The 27,995-nt window shown below is 37.3% G+C and overlaps 1 protein-coding gene across 2 annotated transcripts in view; it reads left to right on the top strand.

The window, feature by feature from the left end:
- ube2wb (ubiquitin conjugating enzyme E2 Wb) overlaps positions 1 to 27,016 on the top strand; it is a 60,222-nt gene extending 33,206 nt beyond the window's left edge. The window contains exons 4-6 of one of the 2 annotated variants that reach the window (XR_009643252.1): positions 6,483 to 6,648; positions 19,248 to 19,323; positions 22,654 to 27,016. Coding sequence is in view for 1 of the 2 variants with exons in the window: in XM_060822786.1 (XP_060678769.1) it covers positions 6,483 to 6,638; positions 19,248 to 19,323; positions 22,654 to 22,667 (246 nt within the window). In the remaining variant the exon portion in view is untranslated. The remainder of the gene's footprint in view (positions 1 to 6,482; positions 6,649 to 19,247; positions 19,324 to 22,653) is intronic. The other variant, XM_060822786.1, reaches the window with a different exon arrangement.
- The last annotated feature ends 979 nt before the right edge of the window (positions 27,017 to 27,995 follow it).

The following is a 27,995-nucleotide window of genomic DNA, read 5'->3' as shown; positions in this document are numbered from 1 at the left end:
TGTTGCCTGGCATGGTAGGAAGATCGTATGAGGAAAGGCTGAGGCACTTGGGGCTGTTCTCATTGGAGAAAAGAAGGTTTAGGGGAGATTTGATAGAGGTGTACAAGATGGTTAGGGGTTTAGATAGGGTTGACAGTGAAAACCTTTTTCTGCTAATGGAGTCAGCTGTTACTAGGAGACACAGCTTTAAATTAAGGGGAGGTTGGTATAGGACAGATGTTAGGGGTAGATTCTTTACTCAGCGGGTTGAGATTTCATGGAATGCCCTGCCAGTAGCAGTGGTGGACTCTCCCTCTTTATGGTCATTTAAGCGGGCATTGGATAAGCATATGGAGGTTATTGGGCTAGTGTAGGTTAGGTAGGCTTCGGTCAGCGCAACATCGAGGGCCGAAGGGCCTGTACTGCGCTGTATTTTTCTATGTTCTATGATGTATGGCTCTATGACACTAACTTCAGTTGAAAGCTAATGAAAATAGCTTTGAGTCATCAAGGTCTACAGTGTAGAAGAAGGCCCTTTGGCCAAGTAAGTCTGTACTGGTCAAAAACCACCACCTAACTCTTCTAATCCCATTTTCTAGCAATTGCCCCTAGCTTTATATGCCTTGGTATAGTCGATGTACATCCAAATACTTAAATGCTAAAAAGATTTCTGCCTGCCCCATCCTTACAGGCAGTGAGTTCCAGATTCCCACCACACTCGTCAGTTCTATGCTAGCTATTATTCAGCTTATCATGCTCGACCTGATATTGAAACACATTCCAATTGTTTATTCGGAACAGTTTTATTTCCTGGAGTCCATCCCTGTGTGTAATTGACAGTAGGCTAGCTGGCCTACTGAATTAACTATTTGTCATGAGATTTGTCATTCTGAATGTTGGTACTAGCTGACCAATATTGAATACTTAGGATACTGAGCAACATGATCAAAAAAGTAGTGGTCCCTGCTCAACAGGTTGACAACAGACTGGAGACTGCAGGATTTCTAAAAGCCTTATTTCTGGTCAAAGAACCATTGGTCTCTGAATTTTGAATTAGACTAATAAAATGGGATTCATCTAGTCTTAGGGATACAATAAATGAAGTTACAACTACTTCCTCAAATGATTAGTTTTGAGTGAATTCTAAAAATTAGATTGACTTAATTGACCTAATGTAAAATAATTGCTCATAGATCAGTTAACAGTGGTTCAGAGTCATAGAGATGTACAGTATGGAAACAGACCCCTTCGGTCCAACCCGTACATGCAGACCAGATATCCCAACCCAATCTCTAGTCCCACCTGCTGGCGCCCGGCCCATATCCCTGCAAACCCTTCCTATTCATATACCCATCCAAATGCCTCTTAAATGTTGCAATTGTACCAGCCTCCACCACATCCTCTGGCAGCTCATTCACCTTTGAAGCATCAGAGAAAAGTTAGTGGTATACATCAAAAAGAGTATTTCTTCGTGAGTGAAGAGGCTGTTATCATAATTTATTATTCCAAATTCACTATATGTATGTATGTGTATATAATACATATATATGTTGGATTGATCCTCTCATCAATCAAGAAGTCTACTCAGGATCACAATTTTTTGCCAAGGGTCTTCAAGTGATGTGATCAGGTTGATTCTCAAACTTCAGGTCTTTGGGCATGTGGGACTGAATGTAATGAGATCAAGGTATTCTTTCCTATTGTGATGCGTTCTGTTTTACCATTAAGAAGTTTGGACTGAAATCATGTTGTGTCTTCATGGATAAGCTGTCACTATTTTGAGATTTAGATGTTCAAGAAACTTCCTCAGTCCTGCAACTGTTTCATAATAATGACAACTGCCTGGAGTAGGGAATCTGAACAGACTGCTTCAGAATTTGGAGTAGTGTCAAGCAAAGCTGGGTTATAGCCTCCGTTCAATTTGCAGTCTACCTGACAATTGCTGATGAAGTAAATAATTAACTGCTCACTGAAGTGTGTGTTAAATATAACCTAAATGGAAAGGTCTTCCAATTCAGTCAAGCCCAAACACCTGATTCATTGCATCAGCTCAACCTTCTACATATTGCATCAGCAATTGTTTGACAACAAAGATTTCCACGTGTGGAGAGCATTTGTCATCACTTATCCTTTTGTGAGACCCTGACTATGGATCAATGACCCACAGACTTCTAGAAAAACTTGACTAGCAATGCTTTGCCTACATTTTTCAGATTCAGTGGAATGACCACCAAAGTTGTTGTCCTCCTTGAAGCCATCTGTATAAGCATTCAGGTCAAACTTCTGCAGAATCAATTACGATGGACTGGACACCGTCCAGATTATTGAAAGGCATCTCCCTGGCCAGGTCCTATTTTCTGAAATCTCAAATGGCGAATTATCCAGGGAAAGGTGCTGGAAGTAGTTGGAAGACATTGCCATGCTTCAAGTAGAACTTCACAGTGGATGTAGGTTTGTTCGCTGAGCTGCAAGGTTCATTTTTCGACATTTTGTCACCACACTAGGTCACATCATCAGTGACCCTCCGGATGAAGCACTGGTGGTAGGGCCCACTTTCTATTTGTGTTTAGATTTCTTTGGGTTGGTGACGCCAATTCCCGTGGTGACATCATTTCCAGTTCTTTTTCTCAGGGGGTGGTAAATGAAATCCAAGTCAATGTGTTTGTTGATAGAGTTTTGGTTGGAATGCCCTGCTTTTCGGAATTCTCACATGTATCTCTCTTTGGCTTATCCTAGGCTAGATGTATTGTCCCTGTCGAAGTGGTGTCCTTATTCATCTTATATAAGAATACTAGTGAGAGTGGGTCATGTCTTTTTGTGGCCAGTTGATGTTCATGTATCCTGGTGGCTAGAACTTCACGATGTTCACATTAAAGACTGGAGGGGAGCTTGCTACCCCTTGTTCAAAATGCAAAGTTGGTATGCCATAACAAAGTGCCATTAAAGAACATGTTATTTTTGCTAACAGTGGTACTTGGAACTATAGAGATTAGGTTGTTTGCTCGTGTCTCTTTCTAACTCAATAAATACCCTGAGTAAGTTTGTGTACTTTGGTACATTAGATGTGTCACATGCTATGTTGTTACAGAGAATTAACTTAGCACTGAAAACAGTTGCAATATACATTGCAATGAGTTGGATAATTTAATGGAAAAGACAGCTCACGTTAAAATCTTTTAATTATAGTGCCCAACTTAAAACAATTAAAAGCACCCTCTCATGGCATCCTAACAGGACGATGCATTTAGTTGTCTAGCGCGCAACACCTCATCATCTACCTAGTACTGTAAGCCTTCAGGGCTGAACATTCAGTTTAACAATTTCAGAATGTGAACATCCTCCTCTACGTTTATTATCCTCCTCCCATGCCCTTAGGTCCTGTTATGGATAGATTGCTCCAAGCCCTGCTAATGAATTTTCAACCATTAGTCTATCTGTTTTGTACCCCTTCTCTGGACACAATCTCCATGTGCTGTATGTACACCGTCCCTGCAAATAAAAAGTCCTCCGCGTAAATAGATTCCTCTTTTCCAGCTGTTTTCAGTTCTGACAGAGTCACTGGACATAAAGTGTTAACTCCATATTACATTCTACAGATTTTGTCAGATTGAGTTTTTCCAGCTCTTTTTTTTTCAGATTTCCAGCATCCGTGTTTCTTTGCTTTTATTATAATACTGTTCTTTGTATACTTTTGTAGCAGCTTGCAAGACGAGTACAAAAACTGTGCATAATATATATTTCAATGGAGTTTCAAACTTCCTTAAGTTGACAAATTATACCATTGAGTGAAAAAGAACTATTGCAATACCTTTAATACTGGAAAAATAGACATATTCAATGACTATAGACAAATCAGTCAGAGATGATAAATCTCTTAGAATGTAATCCAATGATAGAATGCGTGAATATATCAATGGAAACCATCATGGACCTTCTAAAAGCAAGTCTTCGATGAATTGAGCAACATTTTGGCAATTAGGAACAAACTTTCAAAAGCATAAAAATAGAGTTTAACAAGAACTAAAAAGGGTAATGAAGGGTGATAATTTAGTAGAACATCTGCAAGCAGCAACTTTAACTGATACTGTGAAATAATGGCCTGTATTTTCAACTGGCCACATGGTTTTTTTCTGCAGCGCAAACTAAAGTTGAATATTGCAATTGTGTGGAATCCCGTAAGCAGCAAATTCTGAGGAAATTGCCTGAGAAATTGACGATTCTGTTGGGCAATTCCACCAGTGTTTGAATGCTCCATTTTAAAATCTGAATTCAGAGGATTCTGTTGCAGTTAATAGTTGCCCAGAGACAGTTGGACAATTAAATCTAGTTTAATACCTGGGTAACTGTTAAACTGAACTAAACTTGTGTACACACCCAATTACAGTAACCCCAGACCCCTAGAAGCCTGACTCAGAAATACCTGACTCTTCCTAACCCAAGTGTCAACAAAGTATTGATAAATTTGTTGACTTTTCCTTGTTCATCTATTGTTATAAGTGTCCTTTGATTTGGGCCAATAAAATTTGGGAAACAGAGCACGTACACGGTTTGGGGAAAGGGGCTGATTACAATGGGAGTGTGTGGACACGTTAAAGGGGAGAAGGGTTTCATTGAATCTTCTAAGAGAAAGTATGGACAGCATGGCTGAAAGCTACATGAATACATTTGAAGTGCTTTAAAAAACTTGCTTTCTTGTATGATATTAATGAATATTGACCTTTTAATATGTGAACTTTTAATTATGTGCCAAATGTTACTCTGCTACTGCTGTTTACGAGTAATGGTGTTTCATTTATTTTTAAAAAAATACTTACTCATTCAGTGTAGGTGTTTGTGGCAAGGCCAGCATTTGTCTCCTTGTACCGAACTGGGTGACAAGTTAAAATGGGACCCAATTGAAAATTGGTTTGTGAAACCAGACTTTAGTCTTTTGTTTTGCTTCACAAGTAATAATCTAGAAAGATCATGTTCTGGTGTTCATATGGATTTCATCCTGTATTACACAGCATTGAATGCTGGAATGCTGAGGTCACTTTAATTTAATGCCAACATATTTTTCTACTGTCCTGACAATAATAGAACTTGAAGGGCAAAATAATGTTTTTGTGCATTTAAGGTCTACTAATTTCACCCATTGAAGCATTTCTGATTCGCCCATTTGAAGTATTTGCATTTCCATACAGATAATAAAAATCCTTGATTCTTCTTCACAAAAATGCTTTCAGTTTTTTGTGTCTTTGGCTACTAGTTTTCAGACCTATTTGGCTTAGGGTACTTCCACTCCTGGTGATACAGACTCGATGCCTTTAGTGCAGATTCTACCAGTACAGAAATATTGTGACTCAAACATTGCTATGAAGGAATAAGTTGCTTTGTTGTCATTGTCTGCAATATTTGCTTTGTAATTTATCATGCAATTGATATCTGTAGAAAAATATTAGTACATTTACTGATTGTTTTCTTTAAATGGAGAAGTGGAGTAATTCGAACAAAAAAAAATAATCTTTCAGGGCAACATTTGATTTTTCATTTAAAAATTAGTGAACTTTTATCTTTCCTCTTATAAGAAAACTGCCTTTGGGCATTGCTGCTGTAAAAACATAATTGTTTTGACTCAAAATTAATTGCTTAGAGTTTCTTTTGGTTCTGGGCTATTTTCTGAAATGCATAATTGTGTGATCATCCACTTTCTTTACAAATGTTATCACACAATGTAGATGGTCAGGGTTCTGAAGAAGTCGGTTATAATGCTGTGAATTTTGGTCTGGTCGAAATAGCTAAATATGGCTGTTCTCTCACATACGTGTGTGTGTGTGTGTGTATATAATAGTAACCAAATGAAGAAACAAGTTTTTAATTATAGTATTGATCAATAGGCAAATAATATGTTAACACTTGTATAAACTTTAGAACAGTAATTAATTGTCTACATTGAGATAAAATATTGAACGTATCCTGTAGCAAAGATTTGATTTCCTTTAATACTATTAAATGAAGTGCAATTGTCATTTAATGAAAAGAAAAATATTCTTTTTAGATCATTTAACTATTGTTGAGCCCAATTGTAGTAAATCCAATTATATGTTGAACTGTTGCCATTACTTAAGTTATTAACTTTTTCCATATTGGTTCACTTTGGCTTATCTAACAGTTTTACATAATTCAGTCTATTGCTTTTTGGGGAGCTGCATGAAGTACTGATTTATGACAAGTCAGGATAAGATTGAGATCATTATCCCTGTTAAATTTTATTAATACTGACTTTGTATTCTGGTGGCCAAGGGTTTGTTTCTTCAAAGTTATTGCAATGTTTTAATCAACCCAAAGGGCTGAATTGTAGTATAATCTGCATCAAAAAATTTATAAAATGTTTATAGACTGAGTAATAAAACTGAAACTGTGACAATTTTGTAATAGCGAAAATAGACACATTCAGGAAATAAAGTTTAGTCAAAAATATTACTTAATATTGTGCAATACTGACATTTTTCCCCTTTTTTTAGGTTATTTTCACTGGTGATAATATTCCAGTTCATCCTCATGTTTACAGCAATGGACATATTTGCCTCTCCATTTTGACAGAAGACTGGTCTCCAGCTCTCTCTGTGCAATCAGTCTGTCTTAGCATCATCAGTATGCTTTCCAGTTGCAAAGAAAAGGTAATCCAAGGTTAGAGTCAAAGCTATAATTTATCATGCAAGCTGTTTTTGTGTCTTAAGAGTCTGGATTTTTTATTTAATTAGGATAGGGAAAGAAAAATGAGACATTCTCTATAATTTGATGTATTTTTGTTTGCATATTTTTTAAAAAAAATTCAGTTTGAAAATATGCTGCATATTGACTTGGTTCTCATGGATAATATTTTTTAGATCCTTCTTGTGAAGGAGGTCAGGAGAATGCATTGACACACTAAGTATAGTTGCTAGTAGTTGATTTAGAATGGCAGATTAAAACCTGGGATTTGGGAATTCATTGCTGTGACCAAAGTACATAGGAAACTTTTAAATGGCTTATTAAGAATTTCAAACGATTCACTCATAAGTTATGCGATCTGCTCCCTGATGGTTGAGTTATCAGTTTACTTAATATTCAACTGGACTTCACCAGTTTCCTCTTTTTCCCTTCCCCCAGTTCCAACCTTCCACCTCAGCACCATCCTCATGACCTGTCCTATCTGCCATTCTTCCTTCCCAGCTATCTGCTCTACCCTCCTCTCTGACCTATCACCTTTGTCTCCACCTCCATCCTCCTATTGCACTCCTAGCTACCACCTCTCCAGCCCCACCGCCCTCCCATTTATCTCTCCACCCCAGAGGCTCCACGCCTCATTCCTGATGATGGGCTCCTGCCCAAAATATCGATGACCTGCTGAGTTTTTCCAGCACCACTCTTATCTTGACTCTGATCTCCAGCATCTGCAGCCCTCACTTTTGTCTGATCGGATTATTTAGCCAATTTATCTTTGAACCCCAAAAGTTTCTTTACTTAAACTTAGGTTTGATGAGCAATGAGTCATTGTTTTATTGGCATCAATTACAAGGGTTGTGTGAGGGCTGTAAGCAGGTTGGAAGCGCGAACTATAAAGTGGAGAGATGATTTGATATGGTTTCAGAGCACCAACAGGCTCTAGTTAGATAATTTAAGTTGACAATAAGATTGGTAAGTTACTCTTGGCCTGATCCTATTACTGCCTTTATTAGTTTGGCAACAATAACATCAATTGTTTTTATTTTGAGGAGAATGTTATCAATTCATTTAGTCTAAACTTTATAGAAGTGTCTTGCTTTTAATGACCATCTAGGGCTTCAAGCAACTTTACTGTCAGCAGATGCTCAGTTCTAATGTCCATCGAGTTTTTTTTTACAAGCCAGGGTCCAGAAATAGCTGTTGAGTCAATTTCATGTGGAGTTGTGTGTGAGCATTATTTAAAGTCTTATGATATCTTAATCTGAAAAACATTTTCTTTGTAGAATCTCAAATAGTACAAAATATTTTCCTTCGCATTCAGAGGGAAATTTGGTGGAAGATTTAGTGTTTAGCCTATTATTTTCTATAATTAAAAGATTCAGTTTCTCTTGTCAAGGAGTCTATTATGTATTTATTCTTCTAAATATGTTAGTATTCTTGTTTTGTAACTGTAAGCATTAAGTAGATCAGAATGTGTTTTGGAAATGCTTGGGATGGGTGAGTATCCACAACTACCACCCAATTCTCCCCTTAATGTTCCATACATAGGCTAAATTCAGTGCTGCCTTTTTATTATTCCTATTGTATGCCATTGATTGAAAAAAATCAGATTTAGAAGATACAAGAAAAGTTCTGGATTTCAGTGATTATTTGTTGAGAGTTCTCCAATTACAAAACAATTTGAATCAAATCTTGCATGTAGTAAAATGATTGAAGTCTCTACCTACCATCAAAATGCTTGCAGTCCACAATTGTGATGAGTATTTAACAGTAGATCAGCAGTTGAATGGTGCGAGTGCTAAAACGCTACAGATAATCACTGATTTACTCCCCAGAGTATGCCAGGGTTGTTCATTGATATGTTACTTGTGGTATCAATGCTGTTAGATTTGGGGTAAATAAAGTAGCCAGGATTCTGTGTTGGAAATGGATAGTGGGGAGCGAGGATCAGGCTTCACGTGCTACTCATTGCCAACGCACAATATTGAAGAGATTGCACAACAGTAATGACAACCTGAGCAAGACAGAAGAACAGCTGCACTCAGCAGGGACTAAATATATTCAAAAGATTGGGGAACGTTAGTGAGGACAGTACATTTTGTTACATATCCTGTTCTATAAACTTGCCCGTACATCTTGCCTTGTCAAATACTGGATACCCAAGGTCAAAAACTCATAGTTCACCCTTACAAATATATGAAATTAACTTCAGAGTTGAAATGTTCAGTTTTCCTCAGGTATTTCCACAAAATGAAATTATCAACTTTAAGGACATAGCCGTTAATGACAGTAATTTTCATGTAAGTGCATCTTTAATCTTGTTTGCAATTTTAAGCGATACATTTCTTTGACAGTTATTTTACCTTTCTCTTGTTGCTTTGTTAAATTCTGATCATTGCCTCTCTTAACCTGTTTTAGAGAATGACAATGTCAGATGAATAAGGATTTGTTAGTTGCATTGCTGTCTCCATGAAAAAGTGGCTTACTATGTTGAAGAGTTTCTGTTTTGATGAAGAATTTGAGAGTCTTTGTGCTCGTGATAAGATCTCAGGAATAACAAATTCTGCTTGAACAATGAAGAAATTAGATGAGATAAGCTTGTTTCTGGACTTCCAGTTTGAGGGTCCTATTGTAGTTTCTATTGTATCTATGAGAATGAACCTGAGAAGTGTGCGCTGGGGTGAGAGGAAGTCATTGGGAGGTAATGCGTGTGCAAGTTTGAAAGGATGAAAATCATTTAAGTGTGACATCAGAGGAAAGCTAGTTAGTGATTGAGTGGTGACTGTTTCTTTTTTCCCCTTCCTACTCTGGGAGACTAAGTGAAGCTGGCAACTTGAATGTCAAATATTTTAACTGGAATTTTTTGAAGTGTGGAAACTGAGAGCTTGGATTTTTAAAAGAGCAGGAGTTGAGAGACCAAGCTTTGCGAGAACTGAAGCGAACTTATCTAGATTAATCAAGCATGAAGTAAGTGTAAATTGATTGATTTTTAGCTTTACAGATACTATGGTGGTGAAGCTGATTATACCATTCATAATTTAATTACAATCAATACTCATTAATAAGATCCAATGGTAAAGTTTTATAATTAAATAACAAGGGATAGTGACACTAAAATGCCCTGAATGTTCCAACTAATTAATCTAAGACATTAGATAATTAAGAGTTACATTTTAAAAAAATTCCGTTAGTTTCTACGTAATGAAATAAAATTAGTTTAGTAGAAAAGCAGCTGATTGGTGAGTAACTGGTAAATCTTTTAGTTTTACTTAGTTAATAAATAGTGCCATGCATGAGCAACTAGGACCCATGAAGTGTGCATCCTGATCCACAATGGAACTTGAGGATGCTTCTCTTCTGGATAATGATGAACGCTGGAAATATCAGTTGTAGTGACTTGGGCACTGGATTTTGGAGGTTGAGCAGCAGCTGTGGGGTTGAGTGTGTGGATAGCATGTGTATAGATGTTGCTCTGCAGTTCAGGGTTTGCAGGTGGAGAGGGAGCTAGTAGCCGCAAAACATTGAGAACCAGGCAGGTTGCGCAGGAGATCCCTGTCGGCGCATCTTGCTCTCCAACCAGTTTTCAGTTCTGAATACAAGTGATAGCTTATTTGTGGAATGCAGCCAGTACAAGGCCGATGGTACCATAACTGGCTCAGCTGTATGGGAGAAGGGAGAGAAGTAGTTACAGTAAGATTGGAAAATCAGTAATGCTACAGTCATTGATAGTTAGGAGATCAGGCAGATGTGAATACAATATGGTATGTTACTTTCCTGCTGCCAGGCCCAAGGTGGTAACTAAGTGACTGCAGGGCACTTTTTGAAGAAGGGTGAATAGCCAGTGATAGCAGTCCAAGTCAATACTGTTGGCATGGTCAGAAAACTTTAAGGAGCTAGGTAAGAAACTAATGAACTGAACCAAAAAGATAGTCATCTTAGAGTTACTTATTCGATCATGCTGAAGTGAGTATAGAAATAGAAGGATGAGTATGTGTCTGGAGAATTGATGAGGTGAAGAGGGAGAGAGAATGAACAGCTGGGAAAACTTGAGAATTCCTGGCATCTGGAAGAGTTCTAGAGAAAAATGGATCTGAGCAAGCTGAATGTGTTGCATCTGAACGAAGCTGGAGAATTGCACAAAAAAGGGTGCAATAATAAGGCTAGCAAATACAGACCAGTCCATTTAACCTTGCTGCAGGTTACAAATTAATTGTCACTTGGCAAATGTTGATTGAGGAAGGAAAGTAACACAGAATTCATCATATTTAAGGTATGTATTGGAGTTTGTTTTTGCTGTGGCATTGATGAAGGTAATGGTGATGATATGATGCACATGAACTTTAAACATCATTTGGTAAACTGTTTCACAATTGATGTTTGTTATAATTAAGAGTCTGGAAATAAAAGGGACAACAGCCAGGCATCAGTTTTGAAATTGACAACTTATTTATAGGTTATAGTAATTTAGCCTGTTGCATGTGCTTTTGTCTGCAAAAGCAAATCACCTTGTGCAATTCTCTGCCTTCCTTCTCGTTATAGCAATAGCCCTGTATTAATGCCCTTTTATTCTTAATATTCCCATTGAAGGGAGCAGTTTCTTCTGAAATACTGTATCCAGACTCCCCATAATTTTGAATATCTCTTTAAAAACCCATCACAGCCTTTTCCAAGAAGAGCAAATCCAGATGCTCATCCCTGGAACCATTCTTGTGAACTTTTTCTGCACCCTTGCTACCATCATCTCATTCTTCCTAAGGTGGAGTGTCCAGAACTTGATACAATATGCCAGTTGAGGCTGAATGAGTGTGAGGCAGTGCAAGAAAGTGAGCAGAAATTATGAACTACCTAAAACTGGCTCTTAAAGCTGATTGTTGTACTTGTTCTACTAACCTGCTGAAATTAACTAATCTTACACTGATCAGAAGCTGAACATGGTGTCTTTCAAGACTGTATTTTCCCAAGTTAAAAATCTCACAACACCAGGTTATAGTCCAACAGATTTAATTAGAAGCACTAGCTTTCGGAACGCCGCTCCCTCATCAGGCAGTTGTGCAGCAAGGAATCAGAATCAGCAAAATAAACAACTCTTATTGAAATAGCATTTTTAACATAGAGAACCTTTCAGTGCCTCTCCGGCATAAAGAAAGCAGACATAAGTCTTTGTCAAAGAGATATGTTGATGAAAATGGTAGAGAAATTTAGGGAGTGAGCCACAGATGTAAGGATACTGAAGGCATTGTCACTAGGGTGGGAGAAATGTACAAGATGCAAAGGAGTATGGTATATCTGGAGATGCTGGGAATATGAGAATAAAGCAAGTAAAGGAGGAATTTAAGACATGTAGATTTGGGGCATGGAGAGTTAATGTCCAGTTCAGTTGGCTGGATTTCTGTTTTGAGGCCTACTGATGCCAATAGCATTGTTTCAATTCCCATCGTGACTCTCGGATCAAGCCACCACCAGCTGTCTGATTTTCTCTAGTGGAAGAGCAGTCCTATGGTCTGGTAAAACGATAACATATTTGTCTTCCCTTAATATGCACTACTTAGGATGGAGTGATGGGCAAGTTGGTTTTTGTGTAGAAAATTATGAATATGGCAGATATTTGCATGAATCACATTTTCTAGATCGTGAAAGAATTGAATCTGCAAATTTGAAATTGTCAAAGCTGGAAGTAATAAAGGCATCTAATGAGGGTATGGGCAGTAAAAGGTCTAAAATAAGAATGCTCAGTTTTGCTAAAAATCAGTACAGGGGTTCTAGTTTAATTAGAATTAGTATTGATATTTTTTTTAAAAAAACTGCATCTTTCAGTTACCAGGATTCTGGACAGTTTTGCCTCTTTTGCCCAGAAAAGAGTAATACCTTAGATCTACTGTCATGAAATCAAAATCTAGAGACCTCTGTAAAGAAAGGAAGTATATCACTTCTATTTGTTCATGCAGTGCAGATATCACTGTCCAGGCAGGCATTTATTGCCCATGGAGAAAGTGAGGACTGCAGATACTGGAGATCAGAGATGAAGAGTGTGGTGCTGGAAAAAAATACAGCCAGTCAGGCAGCATCTGAGGAGCAGGAGAATCAAAGTTTTGGGCAGAAGCCCTTCATCAGGAATCCAATCAGTTGGCTCAATAGACAGGTACTGAGGAAGGAGATGTGGTTGTGGGAGCGAGTCTGCTTCAGGGCAGAGGAAATGACCTGGGGGTGCAGTGAGAGCACGACTCAGATTTTTGTAGCGGGAGGAGGAGAACTTCTTCAAGGAAGGCATCCTTGGAAGAGGCTTTGCAGTAAGGTTATATTCAACTGGGAGAAAATGAGGACTGCAGATGTTGGGGATCAGAGTTGGAGTGTGGCGTTGGAAAAACGCAGCCAGTCATGCAGCATCTGAAGAGCAGGCGAATTGATGTTTTGGACACTAGCTCTTCATTCCTTATGCCCAAAACGTCAATTCTCCTGCTTCTCTGATGCTGCCTGATCAGCTGTGCTTTTCCAGCACCCCACTCTTCAACATTTATTGCCCATGCTTAATTGTCCTGAAGGCAGTGGTGAACAGGCCTTAGCCTGCAGACCATGTGACATACATTTATACACAATTTTGTTATGAAAGTAATTCTAGGTTTTTGATGCAGTGCATTGAAGGAATGACAGTATAGTTCCAAGTAAGGATCGTGTGCACCTTGGAAGGGAATTTGCAGGTAGTAGCCCATCATGCTCCTTACGTGTACTTTGTATGCCTTAGGGAGTTAGGAAATGAGCAGCATTCCCAACCTTTGATATGCTGTTGTAGTTACAGTATTTAGATGGCTCATCCAGATCAGTTTAAGATCAATCGCAAGCTGTTATGATGTTACTTCATTAACTTTAAAGACAGATAGTTACATTCTTTTAATGGAGGTGTTTATTGTCACAGCGTGCTGGGGTAGTGCACTGGTAATCAAGCTTCTCAATTCCCAGAGTCGTTCAAATTTTGTTGATTGAACCCAAGTTTAAAAAAAAACTGATGTCAGTTTTCAGCATTTAAGAAAACAGCTATTTATCGCAAACCGATTTACTTTTAACGGATAGCTGAAAATCCCACTCATTACTAGCGCATCAATCTTTATAATTTAAACAATACCCCTTTTTAAAAAGAAAATTCCACACACAAACAGCCAGACAAAGAACCAAGACCACACCTAAATAATACGTTTAGAGAAAAAAGCCTCAAAAACCAATGTTGCTGAAGCACAGTTATGGCACCAGTGCAGATTACTGGAATCAATGAAGTCCTTCTGTATTCTCTGCTTCCTTCCGACTGTGTGAGCATGACCCAGAGTTGTGGAGTTACCAATTCTCTCACTAGGTGTGGATTCAACCTATCATTATCTCTGAAAAGGTTTCCCCCTTTTCTTTTCAAGAAGGAAATCCAAGAGAGAAACTAGCTGCTTGGCATCTTATTTTATTTCTGCAGTCTCAGAAGGAGGAAGAGATGTTTTCTCATTCAATGGCTACTATTTTTGCTGTAGTATCCAAACACACAGCTGGTTTTGGGCTAATGGCTACAATCAAAAGGTGACTATGTTGTTTACTCCTGCATAGAAAACAAAAACTAGCCCTGCTTGAAGTAATCAAAAGTCTGTTGTTGCGCAGAACTGTCCACCCACAGAGCTGAAATGTCCAATAGCCTCCCCAACTGGTTCAATGAGGCCTCTTTGCAGATGCAATTTACGTTCCAGTAATTTGTTTTATCAAAACTGCACCATTTTTTCTCTTTAAGGTAATATCTTTGCCAATTTAAGCCCACTGTCCAAAAATAAAAGTGGTCTTTGCATTATTGCCTGGCACTTATCTGCATGAACATTACTTGCCACTTATCAGCCCAAGTCTGATTGTTGTCCAGATCTTACTGCATCCATACTTCTATATCAGAGCAGTGTTAAATAGTACTGAATACAGTGCAATCATCAGTGTAGATCCCCACTTGCAAAATAAGAGAAGGTTAGTGATGAAACAAGATCTCGTGTGTGTTGTCATGAAGTCAAACTCTGGAGACTTCTGTCCTGGATTTTAAAACGAAAACCTGAAACGCTCCTTCCTAAAGGTGCAATGGGTGCACCCACATGACCCAGACTTTACAATTTAGTAAGGACAGTATTTTCTAGAGGTCAAATCCTGGAACTATAAGTGCACATTCCATGAATGAGTTTAAAAAGTGAAATTCCTGCGGTGATGTCTTGGGACTGAAATGATTGACCTCCAGCAACTACTAATTTTATTTTATGACTTTAATCAGTAGAGAGTTTTACCTGAATGGCATTGATTTCAAATTTGTTAGGCTTTCATGGTGAAATGCTGTCAAATACTGCCTTGATATGAAGGCAGTTGATCTTCCCCAATTTCTGGAATTCAGCTCTATCTATGTTTGAATTGAAGGCTATAATGAGTTCTTGTCTAAGTGGCATGGGCTGGATAAGTCAGCTGGTTACTGCTGAATAAGTGGCACTTGATAGCACTTTCAGTAACACATTTATCAAATGAGAAAGGGTACTAAGTGGTACTCATTCCTCCTTCATGAGATGATGGACAGTTAACCATATTGTTGGAGAGACGAGTATACCATAGAGAGTAAGGGCAGCAAATTTCTAAAAACTAAGTGAAGTGGGCCTGCAATGACCTTTAGAACAGCTGTGCAGCTGAGAAGGAACATTGTTCACAATGAAGTTGAACAATTTTCTATTTTTCATACCTATCATTAACACCTATTCTGTATTTCTAACATTCCTCTGCTGCCATTAGCAATTTTTGTATTTTGCTTCAGGCACAGTTGCCATCTGTTCTTCTTATACCTTTCCCCCTTTGTCAACAGCATAAATACCATAATTTTCCTGCCCCCTTCAATTATGAAGATTAGTCATATTTGGCTCAAAATCTCAGTTCTGCTTCTGTCTCCCCAGATGTGGCCAGACATGCTGAGTTTCTCCAAAACATTGATTTTATTTCAGATCTCCAGCATCTCAAATATTTTTTATATTAACTGAATCTATTTGTTTAACCCTTAAGGAGCTGCTATATCACCAAGTTGTTTGGATTTCAAATTGTTTATGTGCTCTGCAAATAAGGATTCAAAAGAGCAAAGTTGGATGTGAATTACTGAGAAATGTGTCAATAGAACTATGATAAACTGGGAAAAAAACGAGAGTAAAAGAAACTTTTGTTTCCAGCCCCGTGTGAATTTGAATTGAGGAAAGACAGACTTAAAATTATATAGCCTTTTATGACTTCCTAACTTCCTGTTTAGCCAATTAAGTATTTTGGAACATAGGAAAAATGACAGCCAATTTGCGCACACATTCACACAAGGAAGTGTGCAATGACCCAGAGGATGTGTTCTGTGATGTTGGTTGAGAAATAACTATTGTCCAGTGTTGTGGGATTTTTTACGTGTATCTCAAAAGGACAGGTTTTGGTAAATGTCTCTTCCGAAAGGTAGCACTTCCAGCATTGTGGTACCTGTACTGGCTGTGCAAGAGGTATGCCCTCAGTACGATATACAAGCGTTAGTCTTGATTTTGTGCTGAAACCTAATTAGAATTTCTGCGGTTAGGGTCAGGAATGGAAGAAAAATCAATATGAAAATGTCGCAAAGAAGTTTTTTTTTTATTTCATGGGATGTAGACTTTTATGGCAAAGCCAGTATTTGTTATAGCCAATCTTACAATGATCGTATGCTGCCATCATGAACTAGTGTAATTCATGTAGTTAAGGTATTCTCAAGAACAACAGTTTGGATTCTTGAAGGTGTGAAAAACAGTTTTAACAGTACAGTTTCCTTTCTTCATGACTGGTTTCTTTGTGTGACTAAATATTGCCAGATTGGCTACCATATTTGCATTTCCGCCTCAAACAGAGATTGTACCTTGCAGACTCTCAATAGGTCAAACAATAAGTCAACAAACAAACATGTTTTACTTTTGCAACCAAAATCATTATTTCCCGACTTATCAGACCCTCCTCAGTTTTAAAGGCCACTTGAGTTAGTGTTTGTTGCAAGGAATTAGGGACATGATCAAGTCAGGTTGCTGATTCTGGAATCAATACTGAGATTGGTGGGAACCAAGATGGAATTGATTGTACACGCACCTCAGTTCTCTTAGACTACAGCTCAATTTTGTAAGAGGCTGATGGGTCCTATCTCTCTCTCTCTCTCTCTCTCTCTATCTCTCTATCTCTCTATCTCTCTCTCTCTCTCTCTGTTGCCCTTTGTCTCTCTCTATCACTCTCGCTGTCTGCTGCTTGCTCTCGTTGACTTATTTTCACATGCTCCCTGGTGCTCTCTTTGTGGTGCTCACTCTCACTGACACACTCACTGGCTCTCTGGCACTCATTTGTGCTCCATGGCTTTTTGTCACTCACTCTCTGGCTCTGGCACTGTCTCACTGGCCCTCTGTCTGGCGCTCGCTCTCACTTGCTCACTCTCACTGGCTGTCTGACATACACTTACTGGCTGTTGCTCTCTCTTTCTCTCTGGTGCAATACTGGCACCCTCCCTCTTTTTTTTGTCTTTTTCTCTCTATCATTCTGGGTGATTTATATACTTCAGATAATGTAGCTTAACCAACATCATCTGTCCTTTTTAATATGCTTGTATGACCTCAATATGTGCCTCCCATATGCAGGTTATGACTCTTGGAATACTGAAAATCAGGTCTATTTAAATTCAGAACTAGGTTTACATGGCCAAACAGACTTGTGTTTCCTACTTGTATGTAAGTAAAGTAATTCGCATCTCATCATTTTTTCCCTCCTGACTAAAATTATATTGATTGAAAATTTGGGGCTGTAGCTATGCATATGCATATGGAACACTGATACCCCCCCACCACTGTTTCCAAATGGTCTCCAGAGTTGATGACTTTGTGGAAATCTGGTCTATGTTTACACTCTAAACAGTGGTGAACACAGAAGGAAAGACTAATCACCCATTAAAGCCTGTTCTGCATTTCAGTTTGATCATCGCTGATCTGTATCTTGGCTCTCTTGACTCATCTTCATTTCACTTCTCTGACAAAGTCCATCCATTTTAGTTTCAAACTTTTCAACCTCAACAGTCTATTGGAGAGAGAATTCCAGATTTCTACTATATTGGTGAAGAAGTGCTTCCTGACATCACTTCTGAAAGGCCTGTCTCTAAAGGTTCTGGAATTGACCGTGCAGAGAAAGGAGTTTGTCTCCAACATTCCTGTCAACTCCTCTAGTCATCATAAACACTTGAGTTTGAACAACCATCAATCCTTTATATTCAGACTGTGCAAACTCTCAACACAGTTTAGCCTTTTTGGCCCAGTACTTTCTCTGCTGAATATTCCTCCAAGTTCATTATATCCTTTTTGAATTGCTTTATCCAGCTGTGAATAGCCTTCTAAATAGGCTAACCCTTACTTACTTTATTTAGCTGGAGCATTATTTCCGTCACTGTTCCTCTGGAGACAAAACTTATTATTCCATTATCCTAGTCTAATGATTTCTGAATTTGGCTGCTGAATCTCTGTCTTCTATGGTTCCCAGCTTCTAAATATTTAGAAAGTATTCTGATCATCTTGAATTTAAAGCAGAATACTTGGTCCTTCCACTTTCCCACTGCATGGGGATTTGATCAATGAAGTACAAAACAGGCTTGTAACAAATCAATTTTTCATCAGGCCAGTTATCCTTTAATTTTTCAGACTTGAAAGGTTTTGCTGAAATTTGGAATTTTAAATCAAATAAAAAAGGCAGTGAACGATTTTCCACAGGCTGTTTGAACCAGCAACTTGAACTTCTTGTGGAGGGAATATCATGCTAAATAGGTTGCTGATTCATTAAAGTTATTTTCAACTTTTGGGGACAGATCAATCTCACCAGTCCATGTGCCAGTTTTGTCTGTTAATTTAATTCATCAATGTCTCATTGTAATTTTGTACTCCCCTTTTGTATATTTGCTGCACCACCAAGCTTTGTGTTTTCAACAAACTTTGACAGATTGATATTCTTTAATCTAAGAAATTTGTAGCTATAGTGAAAAGCTGAGGCCCCTGTACACCACCCCTGGTGGATAGTATTAATTATATCCCATCTATTATCACTATTGTTTCCAACCTCCTGAATAATATCTCACCAGTTTCAGTAGGATGTGTCCTATTGCATATGTCTTTCTTTTTAAGAACCTGGTTTGTTGAATGTCTTCTCAAAAATCAAATAATTAACCAATGAAAACTCCCCTATTAACAAAATTAGCTCTCTTTTTCCAAAAACAATTATCCTTCCTTTGGTAATTGTTATTATTTCACTTGTTCTATGTGAACAGCAGCAAACTTCATTTGATATGCTTTTGCAAAATAGTTGCACCCCACCCATATCGCACAGCCAAACTGATTGCCTAGCTAAAAGCAGTGTGGAGCTCTGATTGAATAATATTCACCTATCGCTTTCTTATGCAAAACAATTGTAGAAAATTGCTATTATAACAAGTAGGGGTTTACATCCTTGCAGTAGTTGGTTGTGGCTGGTGGAATGCAGTTTCAGATATTAGTGTTAATATTATCAATTTGTCTGCTTTATTACAGAGGCGGCCTCCTGATAATTCATTTTATGTAAGGACGTGTAATAAAAATCCAAAGAAAACAAAATGGTGGTATCATGGTAGGTACAGTGACTTTAGACATTGTCCAGTATGTTTGTCTGAATAAGAAGACAAAGGTTGGACTTAATTTAAAATTGTGTTTTTAATTGATGAAGCATTTGTTTTTCCCTCAATCTTCAGCTATAATAAATACAAATTTAACAATGCTTACATGAAATTCTGTGTTTTTGATTTAGTCACTGAAATTATGAAATTTGAACAGGAATGGGAATATATGGAGCAGGCACACTGACATAAAGGCTCTTGTTAAGCACATGTTGCAAATGTGCTGAGTGCATTAGGTTTTGCTGCAATGCTTTTTAGAGTCGACCAGTAATTGTCCCAGTGACTGTCCTTTGTTAATGGTGAGTTTTCTGCTTTCTGATCTATACAGTACGATTGCTACATTATCAGGAGAGGGGAGAAAAAAATTGAATATATTGCTACTAAATTCTCATTCAGGTGTAGCTTATTAAGTAGCTATCAAGTTTGAGAAATACATGAAACATGGTTGGGATAGATGGTTAAGGTGCTTTTAACTGGATTTTGTGAAATTAAAGCAGTTGACTGTATTGAGTAACTTTGGATCAAGTGACAAATAAGGTTGCATCTTTAACTCAGTATAAATGCTGCTCATTTTTCTATTGGATGTATGGGAGAAGGAGTTTGATTTGTAATAAGGTTATGCATTAAAAAATTAATGGACACATGGAAAACAGTAGTTCTGTTTTATCAATTCATACTGCAATTTCAAAACTCAACCAGCTTGAGAGATGTTCAGAGAAACTATTTTCATAGATGAGAAGAATTGGTTGTCTGGAAGTAATAAGTGCTGCTTGTTGGTTATGGAGGCACTGACATAAATTAAGAACAAATCAAATTCTTGATCAGTAAAAGAAAGAAAAGTGGAACCATTTTTGTATGCCCTATATGATGTTTTCTTCATATTGCATTATATTTATTTAGTATTTATTATAAGTTGCTAAGTAATTTGGTGGGTTTATGTCATCCACAGTAAAGTGCAAAATAGTAAAACTAAAGCCAAGCATTGCCATTGGAATCTATTAATGTTTTCCAATGGCAATATTTCCCTTTGAAACACACTGTCAATCTCTTCCCATAAAAGGTTCTAATGCCTCTGATTATTCTTGTAAGCATTGCACCTTGTTTTTTCCTTTGGTAATCTTAAAGAAACCTCAAAGGAAAATATGAAGAATTTTAAATGTTCTATAAAAGGACATTACATGGCTCTTTTAGAATGCATCTTATTACCTTTTCTTACTTTAGCTCAGTCTTTTTTATTCATTCGTGCGATGTGGATATCGTTGGCAAGACCAGCATTTTATTGCTCATCCCTAATTACCCAGAGGGCAGTTAAGAGTCATCCACATTGGTGAATCTGGAATCACATTCAAATAGAATGTAGAATTCGAATTAGATTTTATTGTCACGTGTACTCAAGTATAGTGAGTACAGTGAAAAGGGTAAAAAGTCACCATTCTCAGTTGCCATAATGATTACGAAGCTAGAACTTTTAAAATAAAGCAACAACTGAAATAAAAGAAAGCTAAAGGTTGGCAGTTGCTCTAATGGACATTAGTGAAGCAGATGAATTTTTAGAACAGTCAGCAATTGTTTCATGGTCAGCATTAGACTCTTAATTCCCAGATTTGTTTTGAATTCAAATTCCATCGTTTGCCATGGCCGGATTGGAATTCATTCTCCTCCTCCTTCTCTCTTCTTCCCCCCCCCCCCCCCCCCCCCCCACACCCGGAATGGTAACCAATAAGGCGATTAAATTGGATTAGATTCCCTACAGTGTGGAAACAGGCCCCTTGGCCCAACAAGTCCATACCAACCCTCCAAAGAGTAACTCGCCCAGTCCCATTTCCCTCTGACTAATGCACTTAACACTATGAGCAATTTAGCATGGCCAATTCACCTGACCTGCGCATCTTTGGATTGTGGGAGGAAACCCACGCAGACACTGGGAGAATGTGCAAACTCCACACAGACAGTCGCCCAGGGCTGAAATCAAACCTGGGACCCTGGTGCTGTGAGGCAGCAGTGCTAACCACTGAGCCACCAAGCTGCCCAAAGCAGAAATTGTTTGAGAAACACAGCAGATTTGCCAGCATCTTGAAGAGAAAACAGTGTTAACACTTCAAGTCCTATGCTCCTTCTTCAGAATTGGGTCAAAAATGGTATTTGTGCTCGTGGCAGGAGTGAGGGAGCAAAGGAGTGTGTGGGTAGGTACAGGGAGCCTAAAGAGAGAAGGGGAGAAAGAAATGTACTCCGACAGAGATGGTTGATTGTAAGCCAGGGAAAAAGAGAAGCTAGGTAGGTGATAATGGAGATTATGAGTAGTTGACGGGACTTAGGGTTGAGCAGTTAGCTAATATTCAAGGAAAGGGCGGTGTTCATGCTCTGAAATTGTTAAATTCAAAATTGAATCCTGAAGGCTGTAAGGTAACTTGGCAGAAAACGGGATGTTGTTCCTCCAGCTTGCATAGATTTTGCACAGGTGGTGTAGCAAGCCTGAGACAGGTTGTCATGGGAACATTACTGTATTGGAGTGGCAGGCAACTGGAAACATGGGATCATTTTTACAGACAGAACATAGGTACATGCAAAGCAGTCACCCAGACTGTTTCATCTCTATGTTATGGAGGAGATCGCATTGTGACCAGCAAACACAGTAATCTAAATTGAATGAAGCACAACAAAGCCACTGCTTCACCTGAAAGGTGGCGTACAGCCTTGGTGAGGAAGGAGAAGATAAATGGGCTAGTGTTGCACCTTCTGTGATTGCATGGAAATGTGCTGTTGGGTGGTGTTGGGAGTGGAGGTGGAGTTTGAATGGTCTTATGCAATGCAGAACATCTAAAGTGAAGCAGTGATAACCTATTGTTAATTTTATGATCCATCCTTAGCTTATATTAATGATGTAAGATGAAAGCTTTTACACTTCTTTAAAACTATTCGGTAGATTCCATAGTATAACATACTGAGTATTTGTTGATGTGATTGCTTATCAAACTTAATTGAAACACCAATTCCTGTGAGGTGATTTTATTTTTAATACTCTTTTTGGATGCTGCCAGACCATACCAAATGTCCAGCTTTCCAGTACTTAAGTTTTTTTTCTGTCATCTTTCAATTCTAAAGCAAATTTCTTCAGAAGAATGCATGAAAAGACAAATGTGAATACTATGATGAATTGAAAAATTTACTGTCTGAACAATGGATCACTGTAATTTATTATAATTGGTACAGATTTAATAATTGAGCATGATGTATATGCCATAATCCTACCAGTGTTCTTATTCAGACCTCTCTTTATTTTACAGATGATACATGTTGATGTTCAGATTCTTGGAATCTGGTAGAGGAAAAAGTACTGCTGAGTCCAAAAGCACTTTGATCAGTCAATTTTTGAACTTTAACACAGACTTGCCTGCAGGCACTGAAAACTACTTCCTTTACTGCATTTCTACTAGTGTATATCAGGGCACATACTGATAGCTGGTTAAGTTCCTGCAACTGACCCTATTTCATTTATTAAGCAGTATTAATGCAGCACTTAGGAAGAAATCTTGTAATTTCAACAATAAATCATCTCTGTTGTTTAGTTTACTGTGAGGATATACCTTGTGAGAAGGTTTGAAACCCTCCTGTGTTGTGCAATAAATGGTTATTGGCGCATGCTTGGAGATTTAAAACAAAAGGAAATCTGTGCAATAAGAGCAAAGGGATCCATTTTAATTGACGTTTGCAACTGTATTATTGTACTAAGTTTAATGCATTGCTGTCACGTGGCATATTTTGCTGTGACAACAAATTTAATTCATTCAATGAAGCATTCCAAAACTTAAAATTTTTGAATACCAATTGTCTCAATTATATTTAATTTATTTTACTTGTGCCAAATTACCTTTTGAAAAATATTTTCTTCATGGGTATTTGTCAGGGTCATTGACTAGCCTTCAGTGTGGGCCTCATTCTCCCATTTTCCCAAAAAGACAGTTGTAAACTGGAACGCAACCATGATGTATTGTTTCACATTCATTTTGTTTCTCCAATGTCACACTTTTTTGTTGTCATACTTGAAGCTTCTGATATGAAATGTATTTTGAATGAAAAGTTGTTTTGTCATAATACTGTCTCCTGTAAATTATTTCACATGTATCTGACACCTTGTCTTTAATTCTTCATGCTCTAAAAGTTACAATCCATCTTGAAGGATATAATTAATGTTTTGACATATTACTTAAAGATGTTTAACATATATGTTGCTGTGTTGCAGTTTAATAGCTTCTCATTATGAAAAAGATAGAAGTAATCTTTGTTATACCATTATTTATGAATGAAATTAAATTCTGTAGGTTGGAATTTGAAAGTAACTGTAAAAATATGAGGCTTGAATACTCTATACCACTATTGCATATATTCTTAATGGCAAAATTAGGGCTGAAAGCTGGATGGAAAATGATTTCAGGGTGCACCTGTTGAAACCTCCAAAGATGATACCTGAGGTAGATCAGAGTGGTGATTCTTTTTCCCCAAAGGACTGCTAATCTGTGTAAGAAATATAACCTTTTGTGTACTGAGTCGCCTTTGTAGCATTCACAAATTGACATTTGTTGATATCGGCACCACCATTTTTGCAAAATTTCTAATATAAAATTCAGAGAAGTTGGAAACCATATTATTATTCATGGTAACCTGATAAATAAGACCAACATGGTCAGATAATAATTATTTTCAGTAATGCAACAGCTCCACTACAGGGTTAAATCATTAGTTATACGATCCCTTTCTCAAATATGCAAAATTGTGTTTTTTGTGTAAAGGTGTTAAAGAAAACCAAATATATTTAGCTTTCCATTTTATTTTAGTTTTATTGATCGGTAGCTTTGACTTCCCTATAAACTATTCACCAACAACTTCCATGAACAAAATTTAGCTGATTAATCAGAGCATAGCCAGCCACGCTTCTGAATTCATTGATTTTGGGCAACGTCTGTAAATACTGTCCTGTACTTCAGTCTGAAGTGCCTATATTACCTGTTGTTTGCCATATTATGGTCAAGTTATATTAGGGGTAAGGCTCATGACTAACACTTCAGGTTAAATTGCTTGCAAATCCATCTACTGGCTGAACATTTTCTTAAATTAGGATTGCTTGTTCATCACAGATTAAGGGAGTTTTAACATCTCAACAAATGTCCACTTTTTCAGATGGCATTTGTGTGAAACCACAATTTGTGTTTATTAAGTCAAAACATTATTTCCCCAATTATGTTTGGACATGGGCTGTGCAGCCTGCAATATTTTGGGAGAAATTTATCTCAACAAATTCTAAATACCTAAAATGCAATATTAAAGCATTATCCAGACATTTAAGTGTATAATTTGACATCTCTGCAGGACCAGTGTTAAATTTTAACTAGACTCAGCTTATCTTTTTTAAAAAACAAAATGCCAGCTAATTGACTTGATGTAGCCTGAATGTAGTCTATATTTGTACAGATCTTGCATTTGCAAACGTTTTAACAAAATGCTGCATTTACCATTTGTTAATATCATTGGAGGTGGAAATAATCTCATGGTTTGTGGTGTTAATTTGGCACTCTGGGTCAAAATTTGTATACTGTTAATTGTACCATATTTTGAGTGTTACACTGTGGAGGAAAAATACATGGCAATGAATTGGCTAAAGAAAAAATAAATCTTAGTTTTATACAATAGAGCACTTAAATAATAACATTTATTTCTGAATACAGCATAGTATACTACAAAGGATTTTCTAAGCATTGTTTTCACTTCTAAACATAGTTTTGACAACATTTTAGTAAATGTGTCATTAAATGGGGATTTCTTAGTATGCTCTGAGCAGGCCATATGTAGAATGTTCGTGCCATTTTTTAGAAATCTGGTAGATTTTCAGAAATCCTTTTTTCATCCCATCCAGTTCTTCCTGGCCTAGTAGTGAAGAATGTAATGAACTGCTTTTTGCCAAGAAGGGTATCTACTGAGAATTTAATTAACATTTTAAAATTCGATGAATGTTTGAGCTCTATAAATTTAGTATGTTCTGAACAGTGCCAGACTAAGTTCCCCGATGCTGAAAAGCTTGTGAAAATCTGAATAGTAATTTACCTAGAACAGAGGCTTAATCCTTCAATCTGGCTGTGGAAATTCTACTTATTTTAGCTTTTATAGCTGCAATATTATGTTGAAATTTGTGTTAATGTTGCTTGGTTTTGTTTGGATGTGAAAAAATGTAGATTGTTGCCAATATAGGCATTTTTTTTAAAATGGCCTTCCTGATTTAAGGATCTATAGGTGCATTCTTGTTATCTCTGGCCTTGAGATTTTATTCACCCAGCATTGGGTTTTTTGTTCCTTCCATTATCTAAATCCTCAGCAGCTAAGCAGATCAGGTGACTCCATTGTGCTAAACCTTAAAAATCATTAAAACTCAAAGTTCCAGCAACATGCGCACTAAACTGAAATGGCTGTGAAGTGAATGTCTTTTGGTTAGAGAGAGGATTCCTATTCCTGCTTGTTGTTCAGTTACTCTTGATAAAGAGATATGTGTGACACTGCTAGATCATATTTGACTAAGCTATGTTTTAAACGTGAGTAGCCCACCAGGGACATTCAGAATTGATTTTACTAAAGTAGAACATTGTTTATGACTGTGTACTGTTTTTGGATGTGTTATTAGCTTCAGAAGAAAAGAATGTTGGAAGTCCCTTGGACATGAAATTTTGATCCAGGGAAATCCTTCCATGTAGACCAGGAACTACAACCTACACGACTGAAACATTTTCCATGAAGTGATTTCTACAAATTTCTAAAAATGTTGTTTGTTGAATGTTACATGTGAGAGTTCGAATACTTTTAAAACTTTTCATGTGCAAAATAACTGCCCAAACATACCTCGTACTCTGTTCCCAAAGGATGTTCTGATCTACAAAATCACTGTAATCAGTAGTAGGATGAAAGTGCATTTTTAAAAAAAATTCACTTAAATATTTGATGTAACTGTTGGTAAATGCAGTGCCCAGTGCAAAACTTCACCATACGGATAGGAAGTTACCAGGTTCTACCCCCACACTTCTTAGCAAGTCCATGTCACTTAAGATTGCAGGGGAGATTTAACAATGAGATTGTAGTGCTTGAGGGTTGGGTTGAGGATGGAGGGAATAATGAGAGTTCTTGCATGTCCTCTCAGATCAGCTGCTCCTGCTGTAAATAAAAGTGTGGGTTTGGATGAGGCTTGTTTGAAATGGCCTCAAATCAGGAACTGTCAAATTGAAAATCACAGGACAGGAGTGAATCTGGGTGGGGAAGCCTCAATTTTGTTACTACATTCTCTGGTTCCTGCATATTGCATATTCCTTGATCTTCTGATTTCAGTTTAATTTTCATTCATTCACCTTTTTATGCTGTCATTTCTGTAAATGTTACTTGCAGTTTTTACTCAGTGGAAGAAAGAAAAGTGATGCACAGTCATGAGAATTCTTCTGTGAACATGTTGTTCAATGAATAATCACTTGTGTATTTTATAACTGGTCACATTCACCACCAATCGATTGGGACAGCTTTCATAATCCTGTCTAAGTTCTGTTCCCTTAAAAAAAATTGGTTTATTTCTAATGCAAGGACAATGACATGCAACATAGTTGTTTTGAAATAATAAAAGTTAACATTAAAATCCTAATGGTAGCCTTTGTCTTATGTGTTTTATTAAGACTTAAATGACAACACTCACTGTTAGAAAAATAAGTGTAGTGAATATTATAATCACCCAAAAGAATTTATTCTCGTAAGAGGTATGGCAACTTTTGAGGAACTTCTCATTTTTGTTTTGCACTGGTTAAAACTATTTTGCATCAGTTATTGCAAGTTTATTGCAGATCTTACTTAATACATTTTATACCTTTTTAACAATAGCACAAAGCTGTTGTCTTTGGTAGAGCTAGCACAGTTGTTTAGATACTGAGTTCTTCATGTGTACAAATATGTCCAGTCAGAATGCACTTTGAAAATAATGCTAGATCAACTATAACCTGGCATCTTGCCTGTTTATTTATGTAAGAATATATATAATAGTATGATGCATTAATTGTGATTTCTGATCACCTTATTGAAGTAGATTGTATTGAATTAATTAACTGAGGCGTTTTTTTGATTGATGCAACTGTGACTTAATTCAAAAGCAAATTTTCTAGCTTAATTTTCTGAGGATCTGTATTTGGAAGTGGGTCAAAGTAAGTACTCATGTTCAACTAAAGAGCCATTAATTTTGCCTTTATAACATTTTTCCCCTTTTTGACCCTATTTACCACTGTTTTTCAGTGATTGTTTACTCTGGCCTGTCCCATTCTGGGTATTTTTTATCCAAAGAGCTGACCTGTAATACTGCTATTACCTTTTGCATTGTAAGCTTACATTTCCCCTTTTTCCAAATCTTCCATCTCTTTCCCCAACACCCTTCCAAAATTAAGTAACCTCTCACTACTGCTGTTGTAAAGTGGTAATTTTGGTATCTCAGTCTCTTCTATTGAGACCAAGTGCCCTAAGACTCCTGAAACTGCTCCAAAGTATCCAATTACTAGCACAATTTAGGCTTTTATCAATTATGTAGCTTCACTGAGCTACCACCGAATTTCTGTAAGCT

This window comes from Hemiscyllium ocellatum, chromosome 4 (genome assembly GCF_020745735.1).
Source record: "Hemiscyllium ocellatum isolate sHemOce1 chromosome 4, sHemOce1.pat.X.cur, whole genome shotgun sequence".
Taxonomy (NCBI): Eukaryota; Metazoa; Chordata; class Chondrichthyes; order Orectolobiformes; family Hemiscylliidae; genus Hemiscyllium; species Hemiscyllium ocellatum.
Note: the sequence above shows the minus strand (reverse complement) of the source record. Positions and strands in the feature narration are given on the sequence as shown.